The sequence below is a fragment of the Nelusetta ayraudi genome, unplaced genomic scaffold (genome assembly GCF_046127955.1).
Source record: "Nelusetta ayraudi isolate G7.1 ecotype Tasmania unplaced genomic scaffold, CSIRO-AGI_Nayr_v1 ptg000070l, whole genome shotgun sequence".
In the NCBI taxonomy this organism is placed as follows: Eukaryota; Metazoa; Chordata; class Actinopteri; order Tetraodontiformes; family Monacanthidae; genus Nelusetta; species Nelusetta ayraudi.
This window is the reverse complement of record NW_027466120.1, coordinates 1,318,731-1,345,798: the sequence shown is the minus strand read 5'-3', so window position 1 is coordinate 1,345,798 and position 27,068 is coordinate 1,318,731. Positions and strand designations below refer to the sequence as shown.

The 27,068-nt window shown below is 48.4% G+C and overlaps 1 protein-coding gene across 3 annotated transcripts in view; it reads left to right on the top strand.

Annotated features, from left to right (window-relative positions):
- Nucleotides 1-27,068, top strand: part of LOC142899009 (forkhead box protein J3-like) — a 57,867-nt gene that overhangs the window by 9,846 nt on the left and 20,953 nt on the right. For all 3 annotated transcript variants that reach the window (XM_076042391.1, XM_076042390.1, XM_076042388.1), the window contains exons 3-6: nucleotides 196-777; nucleotides 17,584-17,658; nucleotides 22,507-22,590; nucleotides 26,532-26,633. In XM_076042391.1, the coding sequence (XP_075898506.1) occupies nucleotides 340-777; nucleotides 17,584-17,658; nucleotides 22,507-22,590; nucleotides 26,532-26,633 (699 nt within the window). In that variant the 5' untranslated portion in view covers nucleotides 196-339. The remainder of the gene's footprint in view (nucleotides 1-195; nucleotides 778-17,583; nucleotides 17,659-22,506; nucleotides 22,591-26,531; nucleotides 26,634-27,068) is intronic.

Genomic DNA, 27,068 nt, shown 5'->3' with positions numbered 1-27,068 from the left:
GCTAGCAGCTCCTCCTCTGAAAAGCGCTCAGTTAAAGCAGTTCTGCCGATGAATCCTCTGTCGATTTGCTGAAGGTTGTTCTGTTTGTTTGCTGCAAAACCAATATGCTCGTGTCGCGTGTCAAAAGCGCGAGACAAAAGTCTCAGTGACACGGAGAAAACACAGCACCGACGCGCCCTCCTCCTGCTCTTCCAGACTCCAGTCAAGGCTTCTGCATAGCGCCCGTCCAGTGAGTTGGAAGGAGGAACCCCCCCACACAAGGAACCGTTACTGAACACCTCATCCCCCCACCTCCTCCTCCCGCCCTCTCCTTCCCTCCCTGACCTTGCCGGGACCAGCATGACCTCCGAGCTGGAGAGCAGTCTGACCTCCATGGACTGGCTCCCCCAGCTCAGCATGAGGGCGGCCATCCAGAAGGCCGACACGGGCCACCACCACCACCACCACCACGGCCACCACCACCACCACCACCACGGCCACCACCACCACCAGGGTCACCACCACCACCGCCACGCCGGGCAGCAGCACCACCACACCGGGCAGCAGCACCACCAGGGCCACACCCCCGGCAAGAAGATGGGCCCCCTGGAGGCGGGCACCACCCTGGACCAGGAGGAGGCGGCACAGCACAGAGACGGCAAGCCTCCCTACAGCTACGCCAGCCTCATCACCTTCGCCATCAATGGCTCGCCACGCAAGCGGATGACCCTCAGCGAGATCTACCAGTGGATCTGCGACAACTTCCCCTACTACCGAGAGGCAGGCAGCGGCTGGAAGGTAAGGCCGAGGCCGGGTGGGGGAGGGATTCGCCGGCGGTGTCGGTTTCTGGTTCTCTCGGCTAGGCATGACATGACAGGCGACGGTATTAGCTTATTATCTTAGCCGCAGCCAATCAAGGGTTGTTCCTCCAATTTAGCGAGCTCAGCCAAAGAACATAGGGGTCTTATCGACGCGAGCCCACGCTGAGGCTGACCGTCAAAAACAGTGAGTCACGTCAGCCGGGAAAATTAAGTTCCGAGAGCGCGGATGTCAAACTCATTTTCACATCATGGCCGCCCTTAAAGGACCGCTTGCAACCGTCAAGGCCTTTGCCAAACCCACAGAATGTATTTTTCATGTGAATGATTTGCACGTTGATTCTTTTTTTATGTGGTTTTTGTCGTGACTCCTTTCACACAGTCTGCACATGTTTTGCAGCACAAAAGGCGGCATAATGTTGTTGTTTTTTTTTCAAACCGGGTTCTGTTATGTCACCGTAAGATACATTTTCTTGGATTGGATCAAGAAAATCACGTTATTCCGTTTATCAAATTGCCTTCATTCTGCAGTTTTGGGATTATTCGTATTTTGTCTACTTGTCGTAGGGGAAAAAAAAAACTCGGAAAACATCGGAATTGAATTTAGTGATGGTGCATTGTGGGAAATGTAGTTTAAGATCATTGAACACTTTAAAGCAGCGTATACTTGAATTTTAAGACAATCGTCCACCAAAGCTCTTGAAGACGGTGCGTGCAGGAGTCCAGGGTGTCACTCAGTATCTGGACTAGACTTAAAACCCGAGTTGAACAGGTTCCCTGGTCCTCTAATCGTGCCTGGCGAAGCGCTTGACTTACTGTTACGACTATCCTAATGCAGCCTAGACCTCCATTAGTAGTTGCACACTCTCACAGTGAGAGAGAATGTTGTTGGATGTCGGCAACTTATGAATAGTTTATGATGCGTAGCAGTTAGTTGTTTTTATTTTGCAATAAAATAAAAACTCTTATTAGTTTACACTAAGATTCGAGAGGGGAGCCGTGAAGAAGTACGTTTAACAACGGACACGTGACGGCGGTGCCACAAACGACGTGTCTGCCCCCTTTATTATTGCTCAAAAGGCACAAATCTGATCCGGCTGCCGAAAAACCTTTTAGCGCGCGCGGCAGGAGTGATTGACAGATGCATTTCGCCTCATTCAGGTGACATTATTACATCCTTATGTAAATGTGGCTGTGCAAAACCCCAGCTAATATGAGCAGAAAGGTGGCGGCGTTATTGGAGCCAAATGAAAGATCCCCGCGCTGGCGTCTTGGGGATTCTCTGCCTTATTAGTGAGGGATGGGATGGATATAGTCCTTCCGCTGACACACTGAAAAGGCTTGTCTGCCTGCAAACTATCAACTAATTCATCTCTCTCATTCGCTCTCTCTCATTATTTCCTTTCTCTTTCCAACTTCATCTCCCCGGCACTCTCACTCCAGCAACCCGCCCTTCTTTCTCCCTCCTCTCCCTTCTTCTCTTCCTTCTTCTTCTTCCTCCACTTCTTTTTCTTCTTCTTCTTCTCCTTCCCTCCTCGCAAACCCATGTTTGTTCGTTCCCTGTCTATAATCTTCAGCGCGGCGTTCCCAGAGCAGGGATGCGCGCCAGAAACGGAGACAAAAAGGTTATGATACAACCCAGGTTGTGTTGGCAGAGCTTCTTACCTGCATGTAGGATTCAATCAATTTGTTTTCGGCTGGGAGAGAGGGAGGATAGAGGTTATTAGGACCATTCAGTCTCTCCCTCTGTCTCTCACCGCGGCTCACGGCTGCCTCCTGTATCCGAGTGCCGAGACGTGTTCGCATCCCATAATTACACCTCTACATTCATTGATTTGTGTGTGTGTGTGTGTGTGTGTGTGTGTGTGTGTGTGTGTGTGTGTGTGTGTGTGTGTGTGTGTGTGTGTGTGTGTGTGTGTGGCTGCATTCTAGCAGCATCATTAAAATTGCGGTATCTATGCCACTTTGGCTGTATTTTTTCCCCCCACATTGTTCTGGCATTTGATATCAGCCTGCAGAGCTTGTTGAGATGCATAACAGGAAGTGTCTCCTTGCCTGTGCCATGCCAGGGCCCCGCTGCGACTCCAGGGAGGGAAGTCGCGGACAGTTGGCCGACACCAGTGTCAACTGTTGTTAAACACAGAATATTTTGTTTTGTTGTGTTTTTTTTTGTTTTTGTTTTGACATTTTCGAATCGAGCTTGGACTCCTGTGTACATTAATTAGGCAAGAAAGATCATTTTACATTTATGTACCCCACAAAGTTATTTAAACTTTAAACTAGGAAATAGACAAAATAATAGTAATAAAAAGCACAAAAACCCAAAACGTAGGAAGAACCAACTATCTTCCATGAAAAATAAATATACATGGTCTTCAGTCTGTGAATACCATTATATATTGTTTGATATCTCAGCCAATATTGGTTTCAAAGTTACCAAATGGCATCAAATCTTCCAATTTGTCATTTATAATATGTATATATTGCTGTTATTTAAATGAGAATCTGCTTCTGAGAACACATCTGGCCTAGGACTTTTCTCTGCAGTCTTTACTACTCGTTGCCACTAGTATGTTCCTCTCCAAACGATTCTAATAAGTCAACAGGCCACAAAGCGGAAAAACTACAAAACTGAATCCTGACCGCAAAATACAGAGCCAAGCAGTTTCATTACGACCTCTGAAGTGTGCGATGTGCTCGGATGCAGCATCTCTCAACACTATGTCCAAACTTGGATGCAGTGAAACATGTAGATGCATGTGAAAGAAGCCTTTTGTGGTCTAATGCCAATGGGAAAGACGACAGGGAAAAAAAACACTCACGCGCTAATGGTGAGATTAGCATAGAAGGTTAAAAAAGGAAGAATTCCAATAAATTAGGAATTGGCAAAATTAGAATTCGCAAGGTCCTCCTTCAAGGGTAACTGAAAAATACATTTCAATGCTGCACCGTTCCATTAGCAGCTAATTATAGCAGCGCCTGGATTTTAGAGGGAATAAATAAACACAAGCACTCATGACAGTTGGTGTGTTTTCATAACAAGTTGAGCGAATTTTAAGCATTCCACAGTCCTCCGCGTCGGTCCAGCCACGTTGTCGCCGGCTCGTCCAATCCAAATCCAGGAAGTCGCAAAACAACTCACGCGTGAGAAAAACGTCCGAGTCAGAGTCAACTTAATGACACCTGTCTCCGTAAATCAGTTTGCATGTTAGCACTGATTCAAGAAAGACAACAACCACTTTAAGTTGGTGTCAAAAAAAAGAAGAAGAAGACATATTTGGAACTACGCTGTTTCTATTTCTACTGCGTTCTTTTTCTCCGTCGTGCACATTTTACGGAAAAACGCACTCACTCAGAGGTTGCCTGCCTGCGCGGCGGTAAATAAACACAGCCGCTGATCACAGTGCGGAGCTGGCACGCTGCCACGCTGCCAGCCAGGTAGAGCTTGTTCCATCTCCTCCTGGATGACCCGACTCGTTACACCGGGGCCTTGTTTTATACCAGCTATGGGCATCTCGCTGCAAGTTACATAAGTCCGGTTCATTTCAGTTCAGGTGATTGCTGTCAGCTGCACAAAGCGGGACACACACACACACACACACACACACACACACATGCATGCACGTCGTCTGGCTGCCATCTTCAGCAGATATGGTCCGCTTGCGCAGGCACACACACACACACACACACACACACACAGAAATGCATATTTTCTGAACGTAGCTCCTCAACGCTCAGACTTTCAGAGAAAAAAAAAAACGGCTTGTGCACAGTCCGCCGTGCCCAATGTCTCCTTCACCCTTTGCCACACATGTGCGCACACACTCACAAACAAACAAACACACACACACACACACACACACAAACACACACACAAAGAGGCGCGCGCAGCCTCGGAGAGACTCCCACGCAGGTCGGCGGTGTACGTGTGCAGTCTGCAGATTACACGCAGGGAGCTCAGCGGGAGAGGAGATTGGGGAGAGGTAAAGGGGTTGGGGGGCGGGGGGGCGGGGGAGCGGGGGGCGGAGGGGGAGGGCTCGGGGGTGGGCGTTGTCGAGTCGGAAGAGAGAGAGAGAGAGAGAGAGAGAGAGAGAGAGAGAGAGGGAGGGAGGGAGAGCAGCCGGGGAGGCTGAGCGGCAGAGGAGAGTTTTACTACCCAGCACACGCACTCCCCGTCTGCTCTGTATGATAATGCAAGAGCGCAGGACCAGCGAAGGGTTGAAACCGGGACAGCGCACCGTCATGCGTGCACGTCGGCCTCGTGCACACGCGCGCACGTACGCGTGTCCCAGACTTGCACAAGTACAAAAAAAAAAAAAAAGGTGCCACACTTGTTGAAGACCCCTCCAGTCCCCCCACCCCGCCACCTCCGAGCACACGTCATGTGCTGCTGCCGCCGTCACGCACCCGCACATTGGAGACTGTTCAAGTGCGTTGAACAGCTCGCTCTCAATAATATTGCCTTTCCAAGGTCGCGAGATGTATTGTGTTGTGTTTGCGTGTGTTTTGTCTGCCCTCTGTTGGAAATGAATATGGACAACTCTTTTCATAGGGGGCGAAGTTGTGATGAGAGTCTTTCCTCCCCGAGCTGGGGTGTGGAGGAGGCTCGGAATATTGTTGCAGAAAGAAAATGAAATTGCGCGCAAATGAAAACGCGTTGACGTCTTGTAAATTCATCTGGTGACACGTGGCGCTACCGTTTCCTTTCCCGAACAGAGCGCAACGCTGAGCGCCGAGCAGATCGAGCCATTATTGTGTGTCACTGGCCCAACGCACACTCTTTCTCCTCTGATATCAACTGCATCTCACTTCCTGCGTCTGTGTGTCTCTGTTTTCCTTGGCCCTGCCCTCAGCGGCCTCCCCAGCCCCCCCCCTCCACCCCATCCCACCTCTCTGCGAGGGAATGTCGGAGGGGACGCAGAAAGCAAAAAACAAAACTGAAAGGAAAAAAAAAAAAGTCAAAGGTTTCTTTCTTTCTCTTTGGCTTTGTGTGTCTCCCACATGTTGGTTGGTTTGTAGGAGTGACTCATCTGCAAGGAAATCAATTATGCTTGGTTGAGTGGAGGCCGAACAGTATGCACACAGACTTGAGATGCCAAAGCCAGAAGTATGTAAGAAAAAAAAAGCAATTAGCCAGCTTAGCGTGCTGGCAAACATGAAGTGTTTCTGCCAAACTCTTTTCACAGGCATCCTAATGGTGAGAGTTGTTGATGTGAAAGAACGTTTCCACCACAACACATTCACACATAGACATCCATCTGAACCATTTCTTTCAGTTATAATTTTTTTCTCCATGGTATTATGCAAAATCCACTTAGTGCTTTTCCTGCTTCATTTCTCATGAAGCACATGCAAAAGCAACCGTTTTTGGAAGTAACCTTTTTGTGACATCACAAAGGGCATTCGAAACGCTCAGGTGCTCAGAGACCTAATTGACCTAGAGACCTGTTGATAATTCAATATAGAGGCAATTTAACCAAGAAATTAAAACCTGGTGTTTTCTGCGAGAGGCTGTAAACAGGGGCTAATTGTGCCATTACCTGAAGCCTGAAGGGCCACTCGGGTTGATTCCAGGATAAACCAAGAATATAAATAAAATATGAAAAGATCTGACAATAGGTTTTCGTATGGGACCTATGAACCATCACATGTGGCCAGATCAGTATCTCTGGTATATAACTTGAATTTCTTTTTTTTTTTATCACCAGTCACGCTGTGAGTCAAGTTCCAGCTTGAAGAATCTGGTTTTATTGGAGTCACAGTTTTTCTTTCTTTAAGCTTTGCCAGTTGACCTCAGGCGTCGACTTGTTTAATGCTCAGGATTCCGTGTCAGGTGGATCCGACGTGATGTTATCTTTTTTTTTTCGCCATCGTCTCTCTTTCTGCTTTGTTTGCTTCCACCGATTTTATGGAATTTCAGAGTTTGACCCACCTGTCAAATATTCCCAATCACGTGGTCTAACTGGGGCAGGTTTCTACAGTTTCTGCTGCCTCCAACAGAGACCCCCCCCCCCCATCCCCCCATCTCCTCCCCCCCCGCCCTGCTGTATCTCCCCTTGATGCTTGTTGCATCACTGACTAATGCAACCCCCCCCTCCATCTTCCCCCCTCGCCGCCTTGGGCGCGTTCCCGTGCGGCCGGGTCTAATTGCCTGCGAATTAGAAGGGCCTGACGTGAGGCTGCAAAGGGCAGTGCTGCCACCGCAGCCTTTGGCCTTTGGCCGAACACACTGCATGTCACAGACAATCACCTGATATGATTCACCGGGCCGTTGCCGCCGCCTTGGCCTCCCGCTCCGCGGGGGGATCCGGCGGGCAGGGACCCAATCCCGGGCCAGTCGTGCGCCGCGCTCGGCCCGGTTATCGTGGTTCCACTTCAGGGCCGCGTGAGGAAAAATGCGCGTAAAGCGACTGGCAGCACATGCCTGCCGTCTCTGCCTTTGTGTGCGTGCGTGCGTGCGTGCGTGCTCTTTTCCTTTATCTGTGTTTTCCGGAGATTCTCAGCGCGATAGCGGTGACTCGGAAAATACCAAAGGCCTCGGCTCGCCTCACCTCTGGCTCTGTGTTGATCGGCCCCGTCACTAAGTAACACACACACAACTGTAGGCCAGGATTCCCAGCGTACGTGTGATGAAAGGAGCAGCTCACCGTCCAGCTGCCCGTGTTCCTTCCCCGCTGTCTTTTCGACACGGCCGAGATAAAGCCAAAGCCGTTCCAAAACAAAGTCCCGCCAAAAGCAGCCGCTGGTGCCGACCTCAAAACTGAAGTTATATCACTTATGCGGAGAGTTTTTGCAAAATTCATAGAATTAAAGGAGGCTGTAAAATTAGTCACACCCTTGGTCACGTCGGTGTTTCTTTCAAGCGGGAAATCCTTCCACTTGCAGATCGTAAAAGGATCTCGGGGTGAGTGAACGCCAGCCAGGATATTCGGTTTTCCAGCAAATTGGAGAAAAGTTTTTCACATTTGGAGAACATGCTTTTTGTACTTGGAAGCAAAGTTGTTCAAACGCAAAGTCAGAGATCGACTGTGAAACTTTACGGCGCACCTTCCATTCACCCGATAGTATTATTTTTTATTATGACTATAAACCGTTGCTATAGTTGGAAGAGCAGACCTGGATTATCACTGTCATTTTTAGGTTGCCTCCACATGCGCACACGCACACACACGCACGCACACCAGCAGCTATTAATTATTATTATACTTGTATGAGTAACACTGCTAGAGCCTTTAATTACATACTAATCACTAAAAGCAGTCTCAGTATTAAATTCTTAATTAAAAGCCAGGAATTTCACTTGCTATCTCCTGGAGGATTTGGCACCCATCCAGCAGCAGCCAGCCAGGCCTCTAGCACTCTCCATATGGCTAATAATAGGCTTAAAGCCCGTTTCTTTAGCACTCTGGAATGCAACAATTATACCACAGAATGGCTTTTTATACCCCGCTAAGAAACACAGGCCTGTCTTTTGTCGGAGGCCAAATAACAGCAGACTATTTTTTTCTGTTTTCTTTCTGTTTTCTTTTCTTTTTTTGAACCGAACAAAGGTTGGAAGGCCTGCTCGAGCGTTTGCAGGGATTTCGGCGCTGGAAGGAAAAGGAGATTTTTAAGGAATGCCAGATAAAGTGGACACTGATAGCATCAGTTGATATTTGCTGCAGGTGCGTTTGAACATGAAAGCGGTGAAAGTGTTGCACTGATGTGAGAGCAACGTGACCGCGCAGAGGAGTGCTGGAGCGAAGAAAAAGGCACCACTAGCTGTTGGTCATCTAACGTTCATTAGTCTCAACATTGTCACTATTGGCTTTTCATTTTCAATATGTTCTCGGAATCCTGTCATATCGAAACATGACATATCAAAATCTGACGCAATAATCATTTTGTGCTATTAGCATGGATTGGGAACTCTTGATTGTCCGTAGTAGCCTTGAGTGTAAATAATTAGATGGTTGACTAAACAGTTGGATCGTTGGATTTAATTGGTATTGATTTCCCGGAGCTGCTCGATGTTCAGCTGAAGTTTGTGAGGCAACACTAGAAATCATATGGGGCTTTTCTATTAGGCATCTACTCGGCTCCACTGCGGTTTTAAGCTTTTCCATTAGGTGGTAGCACCTGGTGCCAGCTACTGTTTTAGCAGATACCCGGTTGAGGCTGCAAGTGAGCTGAGGCGAGACGCAAAGAATGATTCACGGGGGTGACTCGTTCACAAGGAGAATGGGCAGCCAAACAGTAGGTGGTGCACCAGTAGGGGCACCAGTGGACATTTTAAATGTATGGAGGGAAGCTGAAAAAACAAGGAAGTAATTAATACTAATATGGTGCCGTACCATCAATGGGCTTTGGGCTGGCTTGGCCTCACGACTCCGCCCACGTTTCAAAGTAAGACCGACAGAAGCGCCGCCTGTCAGTGCTTCTGCTGCTCTCGAGTGGAGTCACGGCATGTGGAGTCGGTAAAGCTACAATGGAAAAGCACCAGTAGACACAGAAAAATCTCAGCGCTGGGGATGAAAAGGAAGGTGAACCCGATGGATGTTACTGACTGAACATCACATCCCGTCTGTCAGTGCTTCTCCTCATCCCAAGGACTTTGTACACCGCTGTTGCTCCAACCATCCACTTCAGTTAAAGCTGTTTTTTTTTTTTTTTTTTCAAACATCGTCTTACTTCCTGTAGATGGGGAACAAAATCCCCATTTACCAAATATTGCCTGAGGTCATTTAGTAGCGGCTCTTTTCTCTGAGTTACTTTGACCAAGTCAGCAGTCGGCTCTATAACGGAAAAGGGAGACCTACTTCAGCCAGCGGTGGGGCAGAAGGGAAGGGAGCCGCATCAAGAACACACGCAAAACATCTACAGGTTCAGGATTGCGAGGATTATTGCATCATTATTCCAAGGGGGGCAACGGCGAGCCTATTTATTTTGGAAAAAGGCAAAGTTTGACTCATCCAGGGCCTCCGAGAACGGCGTCTTTCATACTGCTTTTAATAACAGTGGAAATTATCCCGCTAAGTCTGCTGTTTGCGCACATTCCACGCACGCATGATGTAAGTGTTTCTTTTACCACACGCCGGAGCGAGGACGCCGTCCGCCCTGATCGCGGTGCCGAAGGTGTTGCGCACTCGTCTGCAGGAAACTCCTCGGTCGGCCGTTCGCCCGTCTTTGTTTTCGTATGTTTTTATTGCCACATCTAATGGATCTCTTGAAGCCGTAAACACATGAAATCTGCTGCGGCTAGTCTGACAATAAGAGTTTCCAGCTGGTCGTCGGCTGAAGGAGAAAGGGGGCAGGGGGGCTTTTAATGTAAAGCAGCAGGAAGTGTTTGCTTTACATCAGCCGTGAGTTAATACAGAGCCGCTTTTAAGGCAACTTGCCGAGCACACGCTGTGTTCACTGACTGAAGACACAGCGGCCATGGCAAGAACTTTACAACAGAAAGACGCGTTAACATAGTTTCATTAAAAATGTTTACACTCCGAAGGTTGCGGCTGCACGGGTGGAGTTTCACCTCATGGAGGAGTTGGAACTCCATCACAGCTGCTCAAGATATCAGAGAGTTGACGACTTTTCAGAGATGCCGTCGCTTTGAGCTCTGTGTGTGCATGCGCAAACTTCTCCAATCCGATCTAAACCTTGGTTGATCGTAAATCCACTGTTTACATGGACACTAAATAAAATGAGCCGATCGGGTCGCAATCGGGTCGCAAAGGCAGAAACGCGTCACACTAACTGTGCACACATGCGCGGTGGAGATAATTTTACCCCAACCAGGAAGACAGGATCCAAATGAGTGTGCACATAGACGCCATTCGGAATAATGATCGGCATAAACCACCATGGACTGGGTCGGATCAGAATCTTCCGGTTGGCATGTTTACATGAAGCATTTTTAATCTGATTGAAGCTTTATTCCGATTATTTTGTGTCCATGTAAACATAGCCCAACGAACCAGGTGCACTTTGCCATGTGTCACCATAAAGATGATCATTTTTTTCAATGATTATTTTATTTGTTTGTTTTTTTTTACTAATTTGCGTCCTCTGCTCGGTGCTGTGAGACAGACAATGAGCTTGTCAGTCATTGTTGTTGATGTTGCTGCTGCTGCTGCGGGACATGGACTTGAAGTCTGATCGTTACGACTGCTGGAGTTGATTAGTTGTGTGAAAGTTCAGGAAAATTGGCCTTATTGCAAAAGGGGCTCTAGCTTCAGAGCAGAAACTACTCATGCTAAATCAGAAGTTACGAAAGTGACCAGTTGTGCAAAGTCTTTGCACACAAGTGGACAATTCTGCCCAAGTTGAATCAAACTTTCCCAAAAGTGAAAGTATTTGTGTTTGATTTGAATGAGTTCTGCCATTTTTTTTTTACACTTTTCCTATATTTTCAGTATCTTCTACATCTGCTGCTGTCACACGTTTTTATAGTCTTGTTGGTTGAATGGATTATCTTTGTCTAATCTCAATGGTCAAACTTGGGCTTGAATGAAACATGTTCATGTTCAAATTCAGTGGGGTTAAAGGAAATGAGAGATATCTGCAGTGCACACATATTCATGCAGACTTTCTGCTTGGAAACGCTCAGGTCTAATTGTGCGCACCAATCAGGACCTTGAATCAGAACCGGAATCAAAATTCAATGACGGTGGAGGATGCGGTGCCGTTGCCTCTGCAGGTGTTAATGGGCATCCTAATAAAGGCACGAAAAAAATAAAGACAGTGGAGAAGTGCTGCAGGAGTGCTGCCAATCAAATGTGATCAAACCGCAAACACGCTCTCCTCCAGATCAAGCAGACTGGGTGATGGATTAGACAAGACATGAAAGAGTTCCATTTTTTTCATAAATAAAACCCCAAACTTTTTTCTTGGAATTAATTCATGTTTGATTCAGCGGAGTTATTGGTAATTTTAAAGCTGGAGTTTTCAAGAGGATTGAGGAGGGAGAGGTTTAATATTTTACATACCGTGCTGTACTCTCTGTTTGGGCATATAGGGCGATAATTGGTTGAGGGGGATACAGCGAGGGGTTGAGCCAATTAAATGCAGAAAGGGAAGAACTTGGCACGGCCTACTATTAACAATGCATTTGGCGTCAGCCAGCACACTTGGAGGACTTTTCAAAACAAAGTCCTATTGAAGAACCTAATTATGACACTATTACTTTGTGTTTGACTCCAGCAAGGTTAAAATGCTCTGACGGACGGCTATAGTTCACTCATGAGTGTGTCTAGGGACTGATTGGCTCCCGAAAATGAAGACAGATTTAACAATAGATTAATATTAAAAAAAAGAAAAAAGAAAAAAGAGCAGTCTTCACATTTACACTCCGACAGCAGTGCAGCCAACAACATGTTATTCACCTCTCAAATGGGCAAAACTTTCCATGGCCACCAAACTTACAATCGACATCATATCAGCCAGGACAGTGAGGCCAAGGAGAGAGAGGCTTATGGACCTTATAGAGTTTGAAATACAAATGCACCCGCACACCCACACAGCCGCATTTTGGAGACGCTCTCTAACACGCAGCCTTCAGGAGGAAGGCTTTGTGGTGCCTCAGAGGCCGTCCTTGTGCAGCTCAGACATTAGAGAACACAGGAGAGAGGTAAGAGGGAGAAAGAAAACATTTGAGAGGCACAGACAGAAAAATTGATAAAAAAAAAAAAAAGACAGAAAGGAAGAGAGGAGCACGAGAGCAGACAGGAGTGGCACAAGAGAGGAAAAAGAAAGAAGAGGAAAAAAACGGGGAGGAGGGGAAATAGAAGTAGGGAATAACAAGCGAGAGAAAAAAGGGACGAAAGTAGGAAAGAAAGAGGCAAAACGAGAGAACCAAAGAAAGACAGAACCAACAAAGATAGAGAAATAGATGAAAGGAAGAAGAGCGTGAGGGGTTATATGCAAAAAAGAAAAGAAAAAAAAAACAGGAGGTGCAGGAGCTTTTATTAACTCGGGGCTGAACCCATACAGTGCATAAAAGGAGGGTAAAATGTAATAAAGTTTGAAAGTGAGGCAGAGGAGGAGGGGGAGCGTGGAGGAGGGGGAGGCAGAAGAGGAGGCAGAGGAGGAGGCACAAAAGAAAGGAAGCGCCAGAGTCGGCTGGCGGAGGGAGCGCGAGGGTGCGTGCGCACACGGACAGGTGCCTTAGATGTGCGAGTCTCCCGGGGTTCCGAGCGTCACTGAGATGCCTTATTATATCCCGACGGTGACGGAGTGACAGACGCTCGGTGAGGATGCGAGGTTGAACACAAGTCACTGCTTCAAACCTCCGTCTAATACATATTCATTTCATTTGATGGACCCCCCCACCCCAACCCGCTGCACCCCCCTCCACCCAACCCAACCCAACCCAACCCCACCCCACCCCACCCGCCCGTCGCTCCTGAACTCAAGAGCTGCACAAAAGCCACCTATAAGATGAGCTGTGTGTGTGTGTGTGTGTGTGTGTGTGTGTGTGTGTGTGTGTTTATTGTTGGCTCTGTGTTGCCTCGCCAGCTCAGGGTGCAGGCGAGTGTGCGCCGTGTTTTACAGCAAAAGGTTTGTTAGCGCCGCCCCGAACGCAGACGGGCGGTTGTTGTTGTTGTTTTGCTGTCCTGTTTTTTTGAGGTCAAAGTTGAGTTTCTGCTCTGACACCAGCTGCAAGTTAAAGAAGACTAACGAAGGCCCGAGCGACAGTCGCAGAAACCTTAATGCACCCTGGTGTGCGCTCGTGAAGTTGGAGTCCTGAACGGGTGGGTCAACAACAGCAACAACAACAACAGTCCTTTGACTGACTCACGAGTCATCATCCCTCGTCTCTATTAACTCGCTCACTGACTCGACCCTGCTAGCGGCTAGCTGCTATTCTCTCAGCTGTGGCTGCTCGTTTCTCGTCAACTGTGACTGTATATGACCAGGGCCGGAGCGTCAAAAAGAAGGCGCAGAAATACCCGAGTGCCAAAAACCTGCATTCTATGGTTTGGCCAGCAGGAACCAAAGTTCCTGCTGCAACCAACCAAAGTTAAAAAAAAAAGTTAAAGATGACAGGCTTTCAATATGGATAGGAGCATGGAATTAATACAGTTACAAACCTGTAAAAGATTTTTACTGCACTAAATTGCAAGTTTAAAAAAAATCATTAAATAAGCTCAGTCGTTTGTTCCATTTGGTTTAATTTCAAGTCGGAATTCCTCTAAATATTTGGCCGTGACTAAGGTTTGTAGCCAACTGTTGACGAGTGGGTGTGTGTTGTGGGTGTGGCACAACACTGCACTCATGCTCCAATCACTGCTCAGCTGTGGTACCACCCACAACGATTTGGATTTTAACGTTGTTTATTTGCAAGTTGGCCTTCGCGTGAGACTGCTTGGGTTTTGTTTGAACTCCTGACTCCATCAGTACCGTCGCACGCCGCGAGTCACCTTCGCCTCGCCTGTACGGGAAACAAATGAGGTTGTCTCCTCCGGAAAGGCCTCCGACACCTTGAAAAGGCTCCTGCGCACTCTGCAGCCGCTGTCGCTTGCGTTCTCTCCTCTGCGTTTTCTCAAAAAGTGAAGCGCTCAAGTGCAATCAGCATTGTTTGGGCGAGGAGCGGCGCCGTTGCCCTCGCGAAACGTCACTTTTCAAGACGGCTTAATTCAGTTTGGAGGAAATGCCATCTCACGTTTCCCCTCTGCCCTGACCCACATCCTCCAAACCTTCCCGCTTATATAACCGGAGTCTTCTCCGTGTGACCTGTTTCCTGGGTTTTATGTGCACCCCCACACACACAAACACACACACACAGACACAGACACACACACACACACACACGCGCGCACACAGCAGTGTTTTAGCCCACAGTCAGCCCCCCTGGCTTCTCATAACCTGAGCATCAACCCATCTCCACTCCAGTGCACATGTGTTTTAAACTCGGCAACTGTTTGTGTCACCCTTCAAACTTGTCTTTCTTTCACTGATGACCGACTTAGCCACATACGCACGCACACACACAGACACACACACACACACACACACACACACGCAGACACACAGCGTCTTACACTCCTTTCCGCCGTGTCTCCTCCCGAAAGCATGTTTCTAAAACCTGACTTTTTGTCACACATCACATTATATCACATTTCATTTTGTCAAAAAAGTCGCCCAAGCTTATCAAGCCCTCCCCGCCCCTCTTATATAACTAAAGACGCTCGGAGAGCAGGATGCTGCAAAACCTGCGTTGAGTAGCAGCAGCAGCAGCAGCAGCAGCAGCAGCAGCAGCAGCAGCAGCAGCACAAACGTGCCTCACGTGTGCTGAAGGTCTCAACCATTTTCAGATCTCCTGCTTTTGTGACTGCACTCTTGCAGATTAGCATCATTAGTTGTCCAATAAAGTCTGTAGATCCCCAGTCAACTGGATACTTAGCCTTCTTTTCACTGATTAGCTGGCCTTTTGGAAGCGGGCAAAAACAAGGTAGTCTATGGGAGAGCTACGAGCGCCCCCTCAGTGACATCACAATGGGTTCATTTCCCGAGCAGCCTGTTTTGGAAGGGAAAGTGGAGGCGGAAAAAAGAAATAATGGCCGGGCCTTTTTCATATCTGGGACTTGATGATGGGCTGGAAAGAAACATTGCCAATGGGTGAAAAGTGAATTTTGCAGATTATTAGATCATGGATTACAATTTAAATAAACAAAAATGACTGTTTGACTTTATTTCAATAAACAGTCCATTCCCCCCCAAAAAATAGCAACGCTCTCATGCGTAGCTCACTGGCATTGCCTTCTTCATGCTAAATGCTGGACTTAACCCAGCGTTCGTCACCGAGAGTCCGTCCTGCATTTCAGATAATAGTGCAGACGCACACACACACACACACACACACACACACGCACACACACTCTGCGATTGTGTGATCCATCAGAGAGCAGACAGGACTGATGCGGCCCCGGCTCGGCCCAATAAGCTCATTAATCAGCCCGGGTGAGGAGTGGGTGGAAGGAGGAATCTTATTATCTTACTTCATAGCGCCGCTAATCAGTGCATTTATTGACGACGACCGCTGCCGCCCGGCCAGGAGAGATGGCCGCTTCCATAACATGGAGGCAAGAAGGCACGCGTCCCTGTCAGAACGATGCTTCCTGCGTGGAAGGACCGTCAACGTCCACCACAACACACTCACTCACACACACACACACACACACACACACACTTTATTTTTGAAGACGTGCGCCCTTCCAGCTGCTTGCATTTTTGTGCTCTGTTCTGTATGTTCACTGTTCTGTCCCTGGCAAGATGTTTTTCCAAGCACGTGGACGCGGACGCATGTTGTAAACCTTCGGAAAAATACCTTCCAGGCTCGTTGTTCTCAGTCGAACTCAGTCGACTTTTTATCTTTGCAAACTTTACGCCAACGTCTTGATTGAAAATACATTTGAAGAAGATGATAATGTATCTAGAGATGTAGTTGTCCTGGGACTAGACCCACTGCAACAGGGTCGTACACTGACTGGAAAGGTCTTTGGTTTAATTTAATTAGTGAAAAAACCCTTTTCCCTCTGTCTCAACAATAAATCTGCAATGCCCAAGTAAAGCAGCAGCAGCGAGTAGGTTTGCAGGGAGACTCTAAGTATTCTGACTTGGGCTGCATTGGTCCCGGTGTTTGAAGGAAACGGGATGTGAGTATAACTGGCAGTGGGAGTGTGAACGACGGGGAACCTCCTCCCACAGGAAAGTTCCCCCGGAAAAAAAAACAGATGGTTGCCGTCGTGGCACCGTTGACACTTTGGGCAAACGCGACGGCGTTCTTCGATGAAGAGCGGCAAAACAGCCAGTGACCTTCCGAGTGCGGCGGCTGAAACACAACAAGGAAGGTAGGAAGGTGGCGCATGTGGACCGGAGACGGGCAGAGGGAGGAGAGCTGCGTTATTTATTTCTCTATTTCATTTTTTATTTTTGCTGCACGCTAGAAACAAAGGCAGCCAGAGCTGAGGAGGAAGAGCGAAGCGATGCGCTGCTCCTCCTCCCCTCCCTCCCTCCCTCCCCCCCCCCCCCCTCTCTGTCTTCTCCCCCTCCTCCCCAGTGGTATTAATTAGCAGCAGCAGATGAGTGGAGAGCTGGAGCCTGAAGGGAGAACAGGTTCATGTCAGGTTAGCCTGCGCCGCTATGGGTCCCTTCTTCTCCGCTCTCTGCCTTCCTATTGCTCTCTATCTTGTGCGCAAACACACACACGCACACACATAATGTGCACATAAACCAAAAGAGGTGTTGCAAATTGCAGCCATTTTTTTTTTCTCCTATCGCGGTCGAGACACTTCATTTGTGAAAAAAAAAGGAAAAAAAGAAAGAAAAAAAAAGGGTTTTTCTATGAAGCAGATTTGTCTGACCTTGTTTCAAGGTTACTTCCTTTGTACATGTTCCTTCGGAAGAGAAACTCTGAGCCTCTGCTTCACTCTGGACGCCCGCTGAATGGTGTAAAGTGGATAAACGCTCGCCTGTTTGTCGACGACTTGTGTGCTTTGGGCGCAGAGTTGCAGCGGCTGCCGACTCTGGTCAGCAGTGAACAACACCGGGGTGGAAGTTTCCCTTTCAACTCCGAGGGTTTGCAGGGTAAACCAGGTGGGAGTTCAACCCGAGTCATTTTCCCTTCCCGAAAGAGTGACTCCAACTGTTCGGGGAACCAGAATCTGCAGACTTTGAACATCACGACGAGCCTGTAACTTTGAGGTCGTCTCATTCCGAAGCGCCGCGATTATCGGGAAAAAAAAATATATATATATTTGCTCGCTCTGCCTCTGATGTCTCGTCTCTCTCTGCTTCCCCCCCCCTGCAGAACTCCATACGACACAACCTATCCTTGAACAAGTGTTTCCTCAAAGTGCCTCGCTCCAAAGACGACCCCGGCAAAGTGAGTATTTCAGCCGAACGCCTTCCCAATCAACATAAAGAGATGGGAACAGACAAATGACACTGAGGTGAGGCGGAGGCGACCTTTCACCAGCGGCCGCGCAGCTTTCGGACGCGGTTGACTTTAAAGCAATTTGCCCGCCGCCATATTGATTCAGCGGCGTAATAACGTGGGACGGGAAGTAATGAATAACAAGTACATGTAGGTGGACTGCGTGTGATGCGGCGCCGCTCATGCATCCGCTATGCCCGGGCTCGGCAACCTGTGGCTCGCCGGCCAGATGTGGCCATTTTGATGACCGCATCTGGCTTGCAGATAAATCTCTGAATCTCAGCTGACATTTCTGACAGCGATAAGTAATAAATAATTCTGCTTCCACTTTCAATTCAATTTTTACACACTCCCATTCGGCTTGGCTGGAGCCAATCCCAGCTGTCCTTTGGGGTACAGGAGGGTTCCAACACCAAAACTCTATTTTTATTGGATAATGTGAGGTCCTGTGAGGTCAAGGCGTAGACTTCCCTTCTTTTTATGAAATAGTCTGCTAACTTATGCTAGTTATGACTAAGAAGATGGCGAATAGAAAAAGAGATGAGGAGTAATGTACATTTCAGGACGAATGGACAGAAGAATTCGCCTTTGTGGAAAAAACACGTGTCTAATATGCAATGATAAAATTTCATCAATGAGTCAACAGTCAAATGTGACGCGCCACTTTGACACACTCCATGCTACATTTGCATCGAGATGTCCAGCGGGGGACAGCAGGAAGAAGGCATGCCAAGAGCTAGTGTGCAAAGTGCAAGCTAGTCACCAGCAACTGTGTGCACGCACCCGACAGGGTGACTTCTGGAATTCTGCTAGCTTTGCTGGTGCTTTAGCAGTAGCTAGGAACGGAAGGCCGTTGTTTGATGTGGCCAATGAACTTGACAAAACTGTTCACAATCGCACCGTCATGATGGCAAATCAAGTGGAGGAAACTCAAGTGAACGTATGTATACATAAATGCGGCGCCGTGCTTTTCCCTCGCTTTGGACGAGTCAACAGACGTGAGCCATTTATCCCAGTTCAGCGTGATAGCAAAGTATGCTGCCGGTGACACACTGCATGAGGAAAGTCTTGCTGTTTTGTCAATAAAACGGACAAGAGGAGAGGATTTATTCAAGTCATTCATTGAGTTTGCTCAGGAAAAAAAACATCTACCGATGGATAAACTTATTTCTGTGTGTACTGATGGTGCTCCGTGCATTGTGGGGAAAAGCAAAGGATTTGTAGCGCTTCTTCGCGAACATGAAAATAGACCCGTGCTAAGTTGTCATTGCTTTCTACGTCAGGAGGCGCTTTGTGCTTGGTGAGGTGATGTTGCTGGTCATTCAGGTTGTCACCTTTATTGTTGCCTGAGCTTTAAACGACCGGCAGTTCAAAACACTGCTGGATGAAGTTGGGAATAATTATCCCCGTCAGCTTTTGCCCAGCCAAGTGTGTGTTGGTTGTCAAGAGGGGAAGTGCTCAGCTGTTTTTGGCAGCTTGCCTTTTCTAGAAATGTAAGGCGTGGAACATCCTGAGCTAGCTAACACTGAGTGGCTCCTGAGGTTTTACTATCTCGTGGACATGACTGAACATCCGAACCAGGTCAATGTAAAAATGCAAGGCATTGGACATGCACATCTTATGCCTTCAGCAAGCAGTGTTTGCACTTGAAAAAACGGCGAAACCCTTCATTGTGAATATTGAAACGGGTCATTTAGTACACTTTGAAAAACTGAGAGAATTTCAAGATGCATGCACAGCATGTGACCCCGCTCAACATTTGTATCTCCAGCAGCTAGCTGGCTTTACAGCTAATCCCCCGCAGTCATTCAAAGTATGCTTTGGACAATTCTGTGAGCGCACTCATCTTTTTGAGTTCATCACCCATCCACACAAGTGAACAGTGGACAAAGCCGACCTGAATTACATTCCTTGGTGTCTCCATGAGATATTTTGAGGTAGGAATTGCTGACGTGAAGGCCTCAGACATTTGGGTGAATAAGTTCAAGTCACTGAAAGAAGATTTCAAAAGACTTGCACAACAGCAAATAGAGCTGGTGAGCAAACACAAGTGGACAGAAATGAAAAAACCTCAACCTGAAGACCAGCTGACTGACAAAACATGGAACTCGCATCCTGTCACGAATCACACAGCACAACGTGTGAGTATTGCTGTACTGACCATGTTTGGCTCTACGTATGCATGTGAGCTGAAAAACATCAAGACCAAATGACGTTCACGTTTAACGTGTGAAAGCCGGCATGAAGCGTAACCTCACCACATATCAACCAGACCACAACGCAATCAGCAAAACCACACAGCACCAGAAGTCGTATTAATGTAGGAAGTATTTTATTTATTATCGGTTAGCTTCAGTATAACATTATTAAAAAGACGAAATTCAGAGACCTTTAATACTCTAAGATTGTTGGCATTTCTCAAAATGCATTTAGTTGTATTCAGTGTGAACATTTTTTTTACAGTTCTTACAGAAACACATTTTTAAATATTTGGCTTTCATGGCTCTCAAGGTTCCCGACCCCTGCATTATGCTTTATTAGGGATTGTTACACACACACACACACACACACACACACACACACACACACACACTGCTGCCTGATGTGTGGTTGTCAGCCAGACGTGCCACAACCGCTTCAACAGCAGCAGCAGAATTAGTCGGTAACAATCGTTTGTCAAGTCCTTGTTGCACCAAGTCAGAGGAATCACTTGGACGGGGTGGGTTGATCCCTGAAGCTCCTCACAGGAGCTTTCCTATTAAAACCCAGATGTCAGACGGTCAACGGCCGGAAGCAGTCCAACTCTTTTGCAAAATAATTGTCCAAATTGTCTTTACCAGTGTGTTCCACTACTCGAAGTGCCTCATATTGCATCTGGTTCACCCGTCTACACGCACACTCATCCAACCACGGCCCCCGCTGCTTCCATTCAGGGCGTCACCTGCTCATCGCGAGCAGCCTGGAGCTCATCGTCTTGCTCGCGGGCACTGGGACCCAGCGACTGATAACTCAGTGGCCCTGCTCTACCAAGCGAGCCGGCGTGGCTTTCCAAATTAAATAAATAAATAAATAAGTAAATAGAAAAACTCCTGACAAACCAAAAGTTTTCGTGCAGTGCTGAAAACTAATTTATTAGTTTAGAGGTGGAGGGAGGGAGAGAGAGGAGGGAGTTTCTTCAGGCTGAGGGGATTTTGGGAGCCATTGAAAAATGAATTAGAAGGGAAGAAGGCTTCAATAATTTAGAGGAAATCCGTGAGCTTAGGTTCGGGCCTATGGTCCAAAAGACACACTGAAAAAAAGAGCCTACCCACCTCCACCTCCACCACCTCCACCACCTCCACCCGATTAGCCTGACTGGGACCTGACCAGCACCTTAATTCACACCGCGGATCGAAGCGGTCGATAGCCCGGCATGGGGGTGAGGTCGTGTGTGTGTGTGCGTGTGTGTGTGTGTGTGTGTGTGTGTGTGTGTGTGTGTGTGTGTGTGTGTGTGTGTGGACGAGTTGAACGGCGAGGCTCCGTTTGAAGCCATAGAGAGAGGGGAGAAGCTAAATCATGCATGTGCTAACGTTAATTGGCTGTGTACTGTTCAGTGATGTGGGACCGAGAGGGGAGGGGAGGGGCGGAGGGAGGAGGGAAGGATGGGGGTGGGGGGTGGGGAGGTGGGGGGGGAGTGAACCATGTTTGTGTGTGCGCGCTGGCGTGTGTTTGCGTAATTGTGTGTGTGGCCTAGATCAACCTCCTGAATTCACTCTGCAGCTCCGGGAAGACTGAGGAAGGGCGGGGGAGGAAGGGGGGGGGGGGGAGTGAAAGAAGGGGAAATAAAGTCGGACCGGCAGGAAATCAAGGACGTAAAAAACAATTGATTTCTTCCCACCTACTCCTATGTGTTTATTTTCTAAGGCCGGTGTCTTTAAACGTATCGTTTCAAAAGGATTGCAGGTGGATTTTTTCCGTAGCAGAGGAGGCGTCGGGTTTGGGCGGGGGCGGGGGCGAGGGGGTGGGGGGTGGGGGGGTTATTCGTGTGCAACCGCGAGGAACCTTGAGAGACGAGGAGACCTGCGTACCGACCTGGAATAACAAGATCCAGCAAGATTTTCATCAAGCTCAGCGGCGAGGGCGGATCCCCGCCGCTAAAAAACTTCTGCCGCTTTCCCGCCGTTTCCCGCGTCTGGGGTGGGGGGGGTGGGGGGGGTGGGGGGGGGGAGCCACACTTGGACATCGGGGGACAAACGTAACGAGACGTTTCTCGATGCAGTGCGTGGGATTACTGGGGTGGACGAGCTATTTGGGCTTTGGTTCTGATCTGTTTGTTGTCCTCCCGACAATGGCGTTTCTTTAGCTCTTTGGTTTTTTTGAGCCTGTTGCTGTCGAGAAACACCTGATCGCTCAGAATGCGTCACACGGCGGAAGATAGTCATCTGGAAACCGACAGCGGCTGCCGCCCGTTTAATTACTTCCACCGAGAAACTAATGAGAAACTTGTTTAAAAAAAATAAATAAATAAAAAAATAAAAAAATAAGATAAAGGAAGCCGCCACACGCGGCCCTGATCCCTCTCACCTTTCAGCTGTGCGCTATTAAATCCTCCGCCGCTCGTCTCCTCTCGTCAATACCGTCCGCTTTCTGTCGAAACCTATTTCAACCCGCCACCGTGCGTTGGGCTTCTGATGCCAGCGGAAGACAAAGACAAACACAGAGGCGCAACGGAGCGGCCTCGGAGAGACGATGCCCCCGGTGGTTTCTTCTTGTACTTTATCATTCTTTTGATTTTCATTTCTCTTGCTCACTCCGCAGGGTTCCTACTGGGCCATCGACACCAACCCCAAGGAAGACACGGTGCCCAGCAGGCCCAAGAAGAGACCCCGCTCGGGCGAGAGGGTGAGTGGGCCTCACACCTCCGCCGCTCCTCTTCATCGGCCCTTGAAATCTCTCCACCAACGACTCGTTTCGCAGCCGCCGCCGTCAGGATTGTGTGGGGAGAAACCGGCGAGCAGGGGAAGAAAGGACGGAGTAGTCGGAGGGAACGAAAAAAAACAAAAAAAAACCTGCCAGGTTAATGTGTGAGCGCCCCCCCCCCCCCCCCCCCCCTTTTCCCACGACACACCAGGCAGGGTGCTCATGGGTAAAGAAGGAGGTGAAGAAAGCTGAAGCAATGCTAACATGCTGCGATGTGGAGCTCAAGCGATTAATCGACTCAAATTCAAAACAAAAATGGTTTCTTTTAATCAAAGCAAAGTTTTGCTGCCGCTAAACTTTGCTTCCGCTATTGTGTTTCGCACCGACGCTAATTGTCACACACGATGACATGATATTTATATTGTTTTACTGTTTTATTCTCTTTTTGTCATTGTTTCAGCTGGTACTTTTATGCAAATAATCGCTCAATCGAATCGTAAAATATATATTTAAAAAAAAAAAAAATCGCACGATTAATCAATGATTAATCGTGCAGCTCCACCACGATGCCTCCATTGCCTCTCGGTTCACACGCTTTCTCTCTCGCTAATCGGCGGTAGATGATGGTGGAGGATGAAGGGGGCGCTGTTAAGTTGCTTAATTATATAGTCATTAATCTAAATGCTGCTCTAATTTGGTTTCTGAGCGGACGGGGGGAGACGGAGGTCACCTTATTAAATGTCAGACGCGATAACGATTGAACAGTTTGGAGCAGGGGGACACTCCCCCCCCAACCCCCACCCCCACCCCCGCCGTGATCCATCTCGCTGTTATTTACGGACGGAGTAATTAGCATCGGAGGAAAGTTGGCAAAGTCGGCGAGAGGAGGGTTTTTTTTGATGTTACATGTTGGAGATTTGGGTTGCTGAAGAGTGTTAATTACTGGTTAGAGGAAAAAACAACAGCAACAACAACAACAACAACAACAACAACAAAGACGAGTGTGTGTGTCTGTTGCTTCGTTCGTTTTCCAGCCGGTCAACTCTCCTCCCCGCTGATCATTATCTTCATCCGCTCGTCTTCCTCATCCGTCTCGCAACCCGCTGCTTTTTTTTTTTTTTTTTTTTTTTTTTTTACCCTTCCTCCCTTTCGCCTCCCACTTTCTCGGGGGAACGCCGGCAGACGAGGAGCTGCAAAGCGCCGAGGTACAAATAGAGACTCGAGAGACTCGGGAGGTCGTGGGTGGGAGAGACGAGAGACGAGGGAGGAGAGGAGAGGAGAGGAGAGGAGAAGAGAGGAGAAGAGAGGGAGGTGTGGAAGGAGACGGAGGGAGAAAGAGCGGGAGCACAGAGGGAAAAGAGGAGGAGGAGGAGGAGGAGCGAGGATATTCTAGTCTTGTGTTCCACTTAATTACCGCGAAAGGCCCTCGGGCTGCCGTTAGACATATTTTCTTCTACGTTTTTTTTCTCCCTCCTCGCCTCCTCCTCTCCTCCTCTCCCCCCCCCCCCCCCTCCTCCCTTTTCTATTACAAACATTAATTAATTCAGAGCCTTGTCATCTCGTCTTACATGGATGGGCCCCTTCGACCCCCTTCCCTCACGCCTGACTTGCACCGCCGGCAGACACCGTGGGCTGTCACATGGTGCCGAGGAGAAGCAGAGCGTTTTCGCTTTATTTTTTTTTTCCTTTTTCGAAGCGGACGAGATTTATAGCGGCATTAACCATCTTTAAAGAGAAGGAGGGAGTAAAAAAAGAAAAAAAAATGGTTTTCTAAATATGGCGCGCTGTTTTGTTTTTTTTTCTCTCTTATTATTTCTCTCCTCTCTCTCTCTCTCTCTCTCTTTCTCTCTTTCTTTCTTTCTTTCTTTCTTTTTTCTCACCGAGGGTTTTATGTTGCGCCGAGGCTAGTCAACGTCTTTAAAGTCGCCTGACGACGGCGGCGGCGGCGGCGGCTGCTGCTGTGCAAATGAGAGGAGATTTGAAGTTGGCAGCGGGGGCTAAACGTCAGCCCGCACAAACGCATTGTGTGGCTGTGTCGACAGGCAGCGGAGCCTCAGTTTAGTACCTGCGTCTCCGGTGCCCTGAGCGTAATCACTCGCTTTCATTTCCGCCGTGCCTCCCTGTCTGCCCGTCTATCCGCCGCTCGCCACTCAATTATAACCCCCCCCTCCACACTCCCCACCCTTCCCTCTTCCCCCTTCCCTACCGTCTCCTTCTCCTTCTCCTCCTTCTTCTCTGCCCCCCCCCCCTCCACCCCTTCCCCCACCGCCCCTCTCCTCACCTCTCGCTTGTCTTCTTTTCGAGTGCCTCTGCCAGCCGAGCGACAGCCCGTTTCGCCGGGAGTTTATCATAAATTAAAGATTGCATTGTTACCGACCAATCCTCTTACTGTAAGCAGTTTTGGGGAGGCAGGCGAGCCGCCTTGAACCCTGAGAGGAGTCAAGAGACGGCAAAGGAAAAATATTGTCCTCCTTTTTTTTTTTTTTCGCTTTCTCTCTCTCTCTCTCTCTCACCGCCACCCACACACACACACACACACACACACTGATTTATTTGTTTCGTCACTTTGTGGGCATCATCTAAACCCCCCCCCCCCACCACCACCACCACCACCCACCCACCCAATGATCCCCGAGCCCGCCCCTGATGTCCCGGCTCTCAGTTAACCCTGCTGCTGCTGCTGCTTTCGCTGGAAATGAACTTTCTCCGAGACGGCTGAATAATGCACGGCTGGGGGGAGAGGGGGCCGCTTGATTTATCTCATCAAGCGCCGGCGATGTGTCCACTGTTCAGGGGACGCAAGTGTGTGGTAATTTAAATGAAGTGCAGCCCCGACTGGTTGACAGAGCCCGAGGCTGCGGCGGCGACGATTCGGGGGCTCTCCGCGCAGAAATCGTGAACTTGCGGCACTCAGAAATTTCTCATAACCTTTGTCACATTTCATTTCCTCGCTCGTTATTTCTCATTCTCCCCCCCCCTCCCCCCTCTCCGCACTCTTCCATCAGCGGGGGGGGGGGGGGAAGCATGTTTTAAATTCTTTCTCTCACGTTCAACGCCGACTCGCGCTCCAAAAACTTTTCTAGGGGCGGCGGGGTGTGGGGGGGGGGAACTAATTTTTCTGTCAGCAGTCGTTACGGCTTTGATATAAAAAAAAAAAAAGAGAGTGCGCTTCAGACGTCTTTGGCTTCCTTCTCCGCGGCTCGTCAGGACCCGGGAGGTCACGGCTTCGTGGCATCGGGGGGGGGGGGAAAGCAAAACCCAACGTATTTTATTGCGCTGTATTTAAAACCGTTCATGTAAGAAATCCCTCGACTTTTTGAAAGGTCTCATGTTCACACTGCCAGTGTTTTTCTAACAGCGAGGTGCCTCTTCAGTCTGTCAGTGAACTCCCCCCCCCCCTGGAACGAGAGAGGTCCGTCCTGGACGTCCTGTTCTGGACAGCAGCCCTTTTGTGATGACACAAAGGGGATGCAATAATAAGGGCTTGGATTTACGACATGCTTTTACCGCCACACAACATTGGCTCACACTAAGGTGTCTTGCCCAAGGACACAATGACGCTGACTGGCAAGTTTGTCCCTTTTCCAAACATGTGCAAGGTCCAACAAAGCGTCACTTTCTTTTTCTTATTTTATTACGTGTTGCAGCAGGAGGCTGTAAACACAGGGCTAAATATTCAATATTCTTTTGTTTGGTGGGGGCGATTAATTGTGCAAAGCTGCTTCACTGAAGGATGAAAAGTAATCATCCGACAATAAGCTGCTCCACGGTGCTTTTACAGTAAGTAGTGAGAGCATTTTTTTTTGGTCAAGAGTGAAAGTTCGTGGAGGTCTTTTCTTCCTCAGGAACTTTTGCTTTGTCAGAGAGTTGATGGTTCTAGTTGTCATTTCCGACCTGTTAATCCGTCTGTCTTCCGCTTTCAGGCGTCGACTCCTTACAGCCTGGAGTCGGAGTCTCTGAGGATGGACTGCATCATGTCAGGAGGCGTGTCGCCCACTCTGGCCATCAACGCTGTGACCAACAAGGTGCCCTGATAATCGCTCAGCCTCGGGTTTTTTTTTACGGACGACTGTGACAGGAAGTTGCAGCGGAGTGGTCGGCCTGGCGAACAAACTTGGGAGACCAAAATCAGAAAACAAGCTGTTTCACATCTTCATTTCTTTATTTATGTATTTATTTATTCATTTTGATCAGTGAAAACAGAAAAAAAAAAGGATCTGTTTCTTTGAAGTGGGTCTAAACGGAAAGTGGGGAATACAGTGAGTGTGTTGAAATTAGCTTCTCGCTTTTTTTTGCCTAGTTTTCTAGTTGTAACACAGAAAATATCCTAATGCTGCCACACTGTGAAGTCAGAAGTCCATCTGATGTTTGACCAAGAACCTTTTACAGCCCATGGAAAATACAGCCTGCAGTGGACTAACTGTGAAGCTTTGATTGGCTGAGTGTCCTGAGAGGCTGAG